The sequence below is a fragment of the Polistes fuscatus genome, unplaced genomic scaffold (genome assembly GCF_010416935.1).
Source record: "Polistes fuscatus isolate 324 unplaced genomic scaffold, CU_Pfus_HIC Scaffold6, whole genome shotgun sequence".
NCBI classification, from domain to species: domain Eukaryota; kingdom Metazoa; phylum Arthropoda; class Insecta; order Hymenoptera; family Vespidae; genus Polistes; species Polistes fuscatus.
Window position 1 is genome coordinate 9,130,441 of NW_025113140.1, and position 12,448 is coordinate 9,142,888.

Consider the following 12,448-nt stretch of genomic DNA (forward strand, 5'->3'; position numbering starts at 1 on the left):
CTCTCTCTCTCTCGTATAATACTAGATTTTTCTCGTTGTATATGTTTCTTATCACTATAACACAAAGAAGAGACAATTCTTTCTCACATTGGTGCAATTGCTACTACTATTGCAATATCATATCACCAATACTACTGTTATGCATTGTAGCAAAAGTAAAAGCTTCGATTCGCGAATTATCTATAACAACGGGTTGTATAAAAAATGCGAAAGATAAGCGACCGGCAGTAAAGAAAAGAAACAAATAAAAAAAGGTGAAACGTAAAAGAGAGAGAGAGAGAGAGAAATATTGAAAAGAAATGGTAAAAGAAAAAAAGTGGGAAACAAAAAAAGTGGGAATAAAAATTCTCCTCGCTCACCCTTCTTGTTTTGTTGTTGAAATTTTTTTCTTTCGTTCTTTTTTTTTTTTTTGTTTCTTTTTATCTCTCGTTTTATTTCAGTACGCATCTGACGTTACGGGTAACGCGATAAGGGTAGTTTTATTTATCGTATATTCCCTCGACGTTTTTACTCTTTAAACAATGTTCATATATATGTGTACACATACACACACGTATCTATTTGTTTCATTAATATATAAAAGAATAAAACGATAAGGTTTAAAGGTAGAAAAGAAGAAGAAGAAGAAGAAGAAGAATAAGAAGCGTGACGAAAGTATATGAGCCGAATATTTTGAAAGTGGCCTAACTCCATTTAACCTTAAATTGAGATATTTAAAGGTTTGCGTTTCAATGCAATTAAAAATATACGTAAAGAATAACAATGAGTTATGTTGCTTAAGTGTATCTAAAAGGTGTTCAATTTACAGTTGCTATTAAAATAATGGCAATTATTAAGTGAATAATATATTATAAATTCAATGTGGTTAAATAAAGAGAAGAAAAAAGAAAGAAGGGGGCAGGAGGGGGTGGTGGATAATACGATGCATATCGAGTAGTAAAAAGATTAGAAGGGTATACTCTTTCAAAAATAAATTTTGTTGTTTGTTGAGAAAAGAAACAGGATAAGTAAACTTAACGGACACATCATGCCTTATCTTTTCCCTATAACTTCGATAGATTTTTCAAATCCTTCGGGAAATATCGGTAAGTAAAGCCGAAACGATTCTTACGACTACGACTACGACGACGACGACTAGTTGTTGCGAATGGATGCAACGCTTCGTCATCAAATTTATATCCTTTCCGATATTATTTTTCTTCTTCTTATTTCTTAATCTCACATATATTTGACACTTTTTTCGATGATTCTATTAAAATTAACACTTAAGAAAAATAAAGAAAAACAATATAATCCCCCTATCCGAAGATCAAGGTCACCCCACGGTTTACTTTTCCCCGATTATTTTGTTTTTCCTTTTATTTGTTACTAGGAAAATAAATTTCCGAAATGTCTCTTGTTTTTCACGACGACGACTACGACGACGACGAATTTCTTGCCAACAAGAATGAAATGTGATTTTTTGAAAAATAAAAATAAAAAAGAAAAAAAGAATAAAAACAAACAACTCGGCGTTATAGTATTATTTACCGCGATGAAACTAAAGAGAAAATGTAATAAAAACATATATATATATATATATATGAGAGGAAAGTGTAGATCGAATAAAATTCAATCAATCGGAAGAATGCGATTGAATCACCGGAATCACCGAAAGTCTTTCGCAGATACGCGAAAACGCGTTTGAGTTTCACGGTGAAAGGAGAGAATGAATGGCCAAACTTGATGATTCAATTAATTTCTTTTTTTTTTTTTTACCATCACTTCACTCCGAATCAAATTTCGTCCGAACGAAAAGAGCAGCCACAGGATCACTTTCCTGCCCCCCCCCCCACGCCCCGTTTTATTGTTCAATTATTTTTTCTACTTTTCAAATATACGACCGTTTTTTATTCAATGAAAATTAAATATCTCATTTCCCTGCTGGCGTTTCCCAACGAAAGAGATAACATCCCTTCTTCTCTCATCTTTATTTTCCTATCGAATTATATTATCTTTCATTTTTTTCTTCTTTTTTTTGTTTTTTTTATTAAAATAATATCGCGTAAAATTGTAGAAATACGTTTTATCGTAATAATTCATTCGTTGTTGTTAAATCGTAGAAATTTCACGAACTTTGTTACGCAAAATTATATACTTTCCCCCATCTCTTATTTATATAGATATTAATTAATATTTTTTTAATTCATTGTATTATTCGCAAAGGAAAATACAGGTTTCTCTCCGAGTAAACGTAAATTACTCTTTGAAAAAGTCATTTTATCAAGGACCAAATCAATCATTTCTATCTTTACGAATTATCGAACGAAACGATACGTATCCTTTCGTCGGTAATACAGAAACCTATAATTAATTTATCAATTACCCATAAATGAAAACACGGTCGGTAACTTACCATACTTCGATAACGAAATTTATCCAACGAGTTAACTTAACAATTGCGAATAATTGTTAACTTCGATTGTATTGACTTTAAATGTAAAAATAAACAAAAAAAAGGAACCATTGCATTCGCGTTTGTTCTCAAAATGATCATGAAATTAATGGCGAGAAAAAAATAAAGAAATTGCTGATTTTTATTTTCCTACTACAAAAAAAGAAAAAAAAAAAAAAAGATTATAAAAAAAAAATGTCGTAGTTCATTAACGAAGTCCTTCGCCGTATAGACATAGTCCTTTCTAATCAGATACTCCTAATGACATACTCGATATTACGTTTATGACCTAGTCCGAACAATTAAGCGAGCAAAATTCGTTTGTTGCTAAAAATTCGTTCCATTAAAAATGCAACGTCTACGAGATTAAAAGTTTGACTGTAAAAAGAGAAGAAGGAAAAAAAAAAAAACAAACAAAAGCTGAACGGGATTTATATCCCTCGCGTTATAAATCCTAATGAAGAAAAGGTAAAAGTGATTAATGAAAAATCAGATTTGGTTGCATGGAGCCGAAATAAGAAGAAAAAAAAAAAAAAAAGAAAAATAACGAGAAGAGGCTGATAACGATGTAATCATTTCCGTGAGTTTTTGAAACGAGGCCACGTTGTATCCAACCCCTCTTCTCTCATTCGTCCTCGACCTTCCCTAATTTCTTTATGAATTAAATGCAGATTAGACTAACGCGTTTATTTTTTTTTTCTTTTTTTTTTCTTTTTTGATATTTTTTTTTCCTTCTCTCTTTCCGTAAGGAAAAAAAATAAGAAAAATAACACATCGCTTACCCAAGAGTTTTCGTGCTGATAAGACATGTCTTTAAATTTAAGAAACCATTCTTCTTCGTCGACTGCGTTTGAAGACCAGTTGTACCACCACCACCACCACCTTCTGTGCTGTGCTCGTTAGGATCCTCAAGGTCATCATCGCGTTGTTTAGATTTTCTCGCACGAATGTAAAACCACACTGCCAAACCCAATGCCACGATCACTGCTAATGCACCAACTGTTCCAAATACTGCCGTTAAGATCATGTCTCTTCTTTCCATGCCCACCTGTGTGCAAAATAATACAAAATATATTTTTAATAATAATAATAATGATAATAATAATCGAAATAAATGTTCACCAATGATATTACACGAATTTTTCTTGTTCCTTCGATTATTTAAGCACGAATTAATTGTTCTTTGTAAATATTTTTTTTTCTCTTGTAAATATTTAATATTTTATTAAAAATATTTAAAAATATTTTATATACATTATTTCTCTGTAAATATTTTTATTACGATAAGAGACAGAAAGTAGAATAAAAAAAATGATAGAAATAAATCGTATCGACCAACTCATATGTCGATATTGTAATTCGAAAGAATTTTTTTCTTTTTTTTTGCATGCCCCCCCCCCCATTTTGTTGATACGTTTATTTTTTGTTTTTTTATTTACAATTTTTCGCGACGACGTTTCGTTCGGTAATATAAACGGTTCGACGGTTAAAACTGACGTGTAATAAAATAAAATAAATTTTTTAACCTCGTGTAAAAGAATTGAAAACCCGCCTATAAAAAATAAAATATGATAGAGAGACCGCGTAAATCAAAAGGAGGAAATACGGTTTATACATTTTTACGACAATTTGTTCGCGATGGTGGCCTCCCTCCCCCTCGCGATTAATCGAATAAAAAAAAAACAAAAATGATTTTTAACCCATATTTTAATTTACGAAAGAACCAAAAAAAAAAATGAATCTACCTGTTACGCTGTCGTAGGAAAAAAAAATTGCATCTTTTTGATGACATTAAACGTGAAAATACTAAAACGCTAGATAATTTGTTTCCCCAATCAAAAAAAAAAAAACACAAAAGAAACATGATTCGAAATTCTCGTTCTATCCAACTACCTTTTTATCTTAAACCCTTCATTCCCTTTTTCTCAACGATACTCTCACTCGACACATTCGTTCGTTCGTTCATTCAAACGAGTATCTCAATTATCTCCTATCGATCTAGTTTCCTTTCTTTTTTTTTATTTTACAAATCTTCGAAAGAACATCGAATAAGATAAATCTTCCGTTGATTGGATTTAACCGTAAAGAATCGTCTCGTTGTTAAAGATAATAAAACAAAGTGAAAACGTTTTCTTTTTACAGTCCCCCCCCTCATCCCACAAATCCCCCGACCCACCCCGTTTTATCGAAAGTCAATATACGCAAAATCACGCTAATTAAAAGGGTGTTTAGTTTTCAACTAAAGCTAGGCACGCAAGTTACTAACTGTATATAACTATATACCTGTATATTATATATACATGTGTACATATATATAGAAATGATATATATACAGTAGTTCTCTTCTACCTAGCTACTCGAAACTCGTTCGGTACGTAAGTATACAAGTTCCAAGTGACTTTGCGAGCATATGTAGAACGGGGTGTCAAGTGCACTTCTTTCGAGTGCACTATACCTGACTCACCCTAGGATGCCTGACTTTAAACGTGTAACAGAGATGGGGTAGAACCTACAAATAAGAAGAAGTAGAAGAAGAATAAGAATAAGAACGAGAAGACAAAATGGAAAGGAAAAAGAAGAAAGGAAGGGTTTAGGTGAGAAATAAAAGTGGATTGGATGATTGTTCACGATATACATAAATATTACGTTTTATTTCTTTTTATTTTTCTATCTTGCACTAAGGTGGTGTCACTAAAGTGCTTAAAGAAAAGCATAACTGTATCGTAGTTATTCTTATCCTGGAAAATCGAATTCAATCTTCTTCGAAGCAAGAATCACCATTTGACCTCACCCATTCCACCCCATCCCCCATACTCCACGGATGAAGACGATAAGCCGCTTGCAACAGCACTCGGACGATAGGGGACCACTTTTGCTCCACTCGAAATGCCATTCTAGGAATTTTCCAATCTCACTTTCGAAAAAGAGAAATAAAAAAAACACACAAAATTCTAATCTCCGATTTCTTTCGAATAACATGAATTTTTGTCTTCTCTTTTTACTCCTGCTTTTACCCGTCTCTCACCCCATGCGCAATCTATTTTTATTCGTAAAATGAGCATACATTCATTTTTTTTCGTATCTTATTACGTGAATGTAATATTATTCGTGTAAAAACAATTTTTCCGTAAACAAAAGAATATTTTTTCCTTTTCCTATTATCTCAATGTTCTCATAAAATAATAATACTACTTACCCCTCCCCCCCAACGACGAAATATAACTTATGTACGTATATATAAATATGTATATATGTATATCCAGTTCCAGTTTCACCACCAACACGAAGGAAAAAAAAAAGGAAAAAAAAAAAAAAAAAGGATTTTCTCCTCCTTGCGTTGTTCAAAAGAGAAAATTCTTTTTACCTAAGCGTTATGGTATTTAACCGATCTCGAGAAAAAGAGATAAGCCTGTCTCGGCACTTATGCAGTATAAAGTGAGATTAACGTTATTCGCTTTTCTTCTTACGGTTACTCTCCCACATACACGTCGTACACACACACACACACACACACATACGTATACACACGTATGTGGAAAGTTTTTAATGCATTCCCAGCCGACAATTCTTTTCACGTAAAGCCACGATAATCCTTGGAAATCTTCCTTTAATCGTCACACTCGTTAAATGATAACAAAATCAACAAAAAAAAAAAAAGTAAAGAACAATGTATCATAAAACGGTGATTTAATACTACGAGATAAAAATAAAAATATACGTTTGAAAAAAATATAAGCCATTAAACCAGTAACCAACAGGTACTAACGCGTTACAATGAATGCATTTATGAGGAAAAAAAAGTAATAAAAGATATAAAATAAAAATGTGAATTATTGTTATCTTTCTCAGATACTTTTAAAGGAATAGAAAATGTTTGATCTTACGTAATATGTATTATTTATTAAGACATTTGACACGTACGAATAAAACATACCAAGCACATGCACGAGCCGGTTCGATTCATTTTGTTCGACGAAAGATATTCTAAAAAATATAATAAAATAAAATAAAAATAATAAGAAAAGAAAAAAATGTAACGTCGAACACAATGACACGTTGCACTTTCTTCTTCACCGGTTAAAAGAAACCTAGAAGTGTATATACATATAGATACTATTTAAGGTGTATCCCAGTATCGATCCGTTCAAACTTAGGAAACTGCACTGTTGCACACACACACACACACACACACAAAAAGACAAAAATTCGACGATTCGTTATGTTTTTTTTCTTCTTCTTTAGAATTACAGTATCATTTCGTTCTTCACATTATCACTAGTTAACATTTCGAATAATCGTTCGCGAATGGCCAATTGACTTATCATATCCACTGATAATGTTGGATACAAATTACTTATGATGAATAATTGAATGAAAAGCATAAAACATCTGTGTTAGCGGCGATACCTTTAACTCATCCTCGTTCACGAGTAGTTCAAACCCATAGATAATTAATACGCATACTTCATATGGCACGATACAATGCCCGTATATCAAAGAGAAACTTACGAAACGTCAATAATGCTTTACCGTTGACATTAAATTCCGTTCTATGTTATATTTAACGGAATTGCGTATGCGACAAGTGACTTGTCGCTTATATTAATCATCCTTCTCGTAACACGTTTTAAAATTACGTTGGGTGCACCGATCGATCTGATATAATAACGCGCGTAACACACGACGCTTATATTACATACAACGCGAACATTCATTTCAATCATTTTGTTCCCACCATTTTACCCGCAAAAACAAATACGAAATTTGTGCATTCGACACAAAACAAAACAAAACGAAACGAAAAAAGAATACAATTTTATTTATACTCGTTATCGTTAAAAACACGATTAAATATTTTTCATCCCGTAAATCCAATTTCTTATCGTCCACGTCACTTTATTCCTTTTTACGTATATAAATAAATAAATTGCAACGATATAAATCCTAATTCCATCTTATTCTGTACAATATCGTGGTTTCAACAAAAATAAAATACACGCGGTTTTGTACTCTCGCATGTGTGTGTGTGTGTGTGTGTATGTTTAAAACCACACATACACGAGTAAAAAGGTAAAATAAAACCGTGTCAATTTTTTGTCCTCTCTCTCTCTCTCTCTCTCCTTCTCATGAAATTGGTCGTTACTATATACATATATACATTTATACCATACATGTATATATTTTCATTATACATTTGGACATTTTACAACGCGCGCGTAATCGGACGTGTAAACAACGAAGGGACACGTATATACGGTGTGGCTAACAACAATAATAATATGCTTTCTAAATATAATTTATGTGGAATACGAATTCTTGATGTTCCCTTGAAAAAATAAAAATAAAAGAGAAAGAGAAAGAGAAAAAAAAAGAAAATAAATTATCATTGTTCCTAACTAGTTTACGTAAGAGCTCGTAATTACGATAATGGGGGAATTATGTATGTATATCGAGAAATTGATGGGGTTTGAAAAAAAAATTAATCATACAAATTTACGTTAACGTTTACAATGAAATTCTCTGTACAGTCAAAAATAAATCAATTAAAATCAATAATTATATTAATTGGCCGACCTAGTTAAATTATTCATATATTATATCAAATAAATCATCGTTAATTAATGAATAATTAAATATACGATATTGACCTAATGAAATTGTTTATATTAAATCGTTAAAAAAAAAAAAAATATTAATAAATTAAACAAAATGATCAATTCTCGTACCATTTGATGCTACATCTCTAATCGATATAATTAATACAAATATACACAACATATAAATGCACAATTACGTCGGGGGAACAGATTTACATTGAAACTATCTGAATCATCGTTTACTTACAAGCTTTCGAGCACGCACAGCTGGATCGATGGCTTTCGGTGGGCCATTAAAATTTGGCTCCAATTCCGAGAAGTACTGACCCGCGATTCCCATGTGTACCATTTCTCCTTCTCTCTCTCTCTTTCTCTTTCACACGCACAGACGCACACTGAAACTACCTCTCTCTCTCTCTCTCTCTTTTTCTCTTTTTCTATCTATTTTCTATCTCTTCCTGTTCACGATTGTCCTTTTATAATGCGTTATCGTTGATTACCAGTTCGCGAATATATTTTCAATGGCAGAATTTTAACGACACGTTTAAAGATCACCAACGTTATTATTATTATTGTTGTTGTTTTATTTTACTTTACTCGATTTTTATATCTAAAAATTCAAACTATCGTTATGGGGGTGATATTACATTTTCGTTGATTATAATAATAATAATAATAATAATAAAAAGAAATTACATGTAATAACGTTAAAAAATAAAAAAGCATCCATTTGAATCGCTTTTCATTTAATATAAATAAATCTGAAAATTTGATTATAACTGTAATAACGTTTGACTGTATAAAAAGAGAAAATAATATTTTTTTAATTTCAGATATTTGTGGAAATATAATATAAAACGGAGATAATTAAAGAAAAATAAGATGATTCGGAATTGATGGGAAAATAAATGGTTGGATCTTTAAAAAGGGCCGATGGTAAATCAATAAAAACGGGGGGGGGGCAGATTAAAAAAAAACAGTGTAAACAATCAACATCGTTCGCTCGTTAAAACTCTCGTTTGATGGACCACATACATACATACAGACAGACAGGCAGACAGGCAGGCAAGAGAAAGAGAGATAAAAAGATAAAATAAATAAACGTAGAAGTTGAAAGTTTCATTGATCTTTTGCCAAGAATAATGAACTCGGTAAAACACTTATCGACTTGATATAATTTCAACGTTTAATTGTCTCGATTTCAATTGAAATCAATAAACTCTTATAGATTCGTAATTTAATAAAAATTTCATTCAAAATGAGATCGCGATTATAACCTAATGATTATTTAAATTTAAAAAAAAAAAAAAAAAGAAAAAATAAAATCACATCGTTTGTGAAAATATATATTGTAAATAGAATAACAAACGCATCGATGTTATGCTAAATATGTAATCCGATTTTGATTTATTTACCACATGTGTGTAATATAACATTATAATATTTATATTATAATAATATTTATATTATAATAATATTTCTCCGATTGAGAGAAATATAATAATATAATATTTTCGTTGAGAGAAGAATTCAAAACAATAAAAGAAAAGAAAAGATTTGAAAATTTCCATCCGACAAAGTAAAATACCAATAGAGAAAATCCACGATTATCGTCGACGAATAAAAAAAAAAAAAGGGATAGAAAATTACGAAAATAGAAAAAAAAGAAAAATAAGAAAAATAAAAAAGAAGAATTAACTCTCGCACGTTCTGAGGTCAATCACGACGATAAAACGGAATTAAAGAGCAGGAGACGGAGGAGGAGAAGGAGGAGAAGGAGGAGGATGAGAAAAATTTCAATTAAAAACCTTTGTCAGTCGGTCGTATCTTCGACAAATACAATCAAAATTGAATCTTTCTCTCTTAACTGTAAAATAAAAGAATTATAACACCCACTTGTAATATGTGTTAGAGACAGATCTATATATACATAGATAGAGAGTGATAAAAGGATAAAAAAGATTAAAAAAAGAGAAGAAAAAAAAAACAGAAAGAAAGAAAAGTATAAAAAAATATAGAAACTGACGCTTATGACGTTCGAATACACGCACACATACACGAGAATGGTATTCTCCTGCATTGGTCGCACTATCGTATCCAACAAAGATACTTGACATACCTTTCGAAAAACACCTTGCGACAAATAAATAAACACACACGTACGCGATACCATGTTTTCACAGATAGACAGACAGACAGACAGACAGACAAGAAGAAAATAACGTAACACGATCGTACGATTATCTATCCTTTTTCTATTTATCTATCTGTTTATCTTTCTCTCTTACACTCTCTCACTCACTCACACATACACTAACACATGTACATACACACACTATCTCTCTCTCTCTTTCTCTTTCTATCCGTGCAACGTGCAACGTAGGATCGTTGATAATACTGAACTCCTAATGCAAGCTCATCGTTGTCGGACACTTATCGTTCGATGACGTTCGCACTAACCACGACGATAACACTGGGAGACGTGTGAGGGGAGGGGGGGTTGGTATGACGAAAGTAAAATGTAATCAAAAGAAAGTAGAAAGGGATGCGAGATGAAAAATAGTAGGAGGAAAAATATAAACGAACTCGACGAGGAATTTTCACCGATGACACCGAGTGAACGTAAGAGGAGACTCGTATATCCACTATCTCACTCCTCTTTCATTCTTTTGACGAATAAATATTCGACGAAACTTTCTCTCTATTTCTATCTCTCTCTCTCTTTCTCTTTCTCTCTCTCTCTCTTTCGTTTAATCGCACGTGCGCGCGCACACGCACCCTTTCCTTTTTATATACCGTACACTTTTTTACTTCTCTCTCTCTCTCTCTCTCTCTCTCTCTCGTTCTCTTTTTCTCTCTCTCTTTCTCTTTTCTCAACTCTCTCTCTTGGTTTTTCTCTATCGTTCGAACACGCCAAACGATGAATGTGTTGAACGAACGAATGGACCACGGCCGAGCTGAAGCGTATCTCGGCTTTTTCCGGAAACGTTCGTATTTCCTCGCCAAGCCAATGGCAAAAGCTATCCATCCCCCTTTTCTAGCGACCCAACTTTAACCCTCGACCAACCCCGTTGTGATACTTTTAACCACGCGCCTTGAACCCGCGCAATCAACTATCTCATATCCTATGGTTATTTTCCGTTTTCGAAACGTTTCACAATTACTTTATTATCTAATAATAAAAATGTAATATCGAATCGTTTACCGTAATCTTAAGTATTAAAGAAACAAAAATAATAATAATAATAATAATAATAATAATAATGTCCCTCCAAATCCGAAAGAAGCGGAGTAAGAAATAAATAATAAATAAATAAATAATAATAATAATAATAATGCAATTATTAATAACTCCGTTCTCTAACGTAATGAAATAATTCGTTGAAACGATAGCCATTCAAAGTAAACCAGTTAAATGTATATATATTATATTATATTATATTATAACTAATAACTAAACTATTGCGATATATATATGATCTTATTATTATTATTATGATATATGGATTATATAAATTCGAAGTTTAATACGACATTCGAAACTCGAAGTTGTAAACTCTCGAAAGTGGTTCACGTGCAACCCTTGTCGCGTTCATCTAACAGTTCATCGTATCAGAATTGTGTTGGCGATAGGAACGGCATAACCCTAACGCCCGCGAAACTCTAACTAACAAACATACAACGGGAGTGTACCGTAAACACCGTCAGCTGTAAATCGCGTGACTATTGCTACGTGAGAGTTCATAGTCAAACACCACTACCACCAATAGTAATAGTAGTAGTAATTCCCTGCATGCCGCGAGATCCAACGGCTATTGTTATGACTGACTGAGAGAGTCTCGTAATGCAAATTACAACGCGTTGCATTCTGCAATTCACTCCTCCTTTCTAAGTCCTATTCTCAAAACAACTCTCAATCATCTTTCTACTCCCTTCCCCTTCCCCTTCCGTCCGCTTCCCCACCCCCCATATTCGTCCGTTAGAAATTTTACTCGAACAATATCTGCCGTAGTTGTAAATCTTCTCCTTTCTTTTTTTTTTTTTGGATTATTACAAGAGAAAAATGTGGGTCTTTCGAATTGTTACAATGAAATTTTTGTATTATTAGTACGAACACTTGCGTGTACAAGAGATATCTAGCATGATTCATAAAAAATATTTATTACGTTCGCGTATATACGCTAAAATTAATAATACTACGTTTTGTTCTTTTTTTTCTTTTCTTTTTTTCTCTCCTCCTTACCGAATCTCCCGTTACGTTTTTTAACATTGGAAAATTATTATTGCGAAATGTTTTAATAATTTTCGTATATTAAATTACTATATATCGGTCGGATGAATATAACTTACTTTAGGATAGTTCAATATCGATAAGAATATTGACGGCATCGTCGTACATATTACACTTTTTGGAATT

General features: G+C 32.2%; 1 protein-coding gene across 4 annotated transcripts in view; it reads right to left on the reverse strand.

Moving 5' to 3' along the window:
* LOC122522906 (synaptotagmin-7) overlaps nucleotides 1–12,448 on the reverse strand; it is a 148,593-nt gene that overhangs the window by 102,443 nt on the left and 33,702 nt on the right. For 2 of the 4 annotated variants that reach the window (XM_043644281.1, XM_043644280.1), the window contains one exon: nucleotides 3,217–3,482. In XM_043644281.1, coding sequence (XP_043500216.1) covers nucleotides 3,217–3,476 — 260 coding nt within the window. In that variant the 5' untranslated portion in view covers nucleotides 3,477–3,482. Of the gene's footprint in view, nucleotides 1–3,216; nucleotides 3,483–8,278; nucleotides 8,642–10,617; nucleotides 10,636–12,448 lie in introns of those variants that run through there. The other 2 variants (XM_043644278.1, XM_043644279.1) reach the window with 2 other exon arrangements.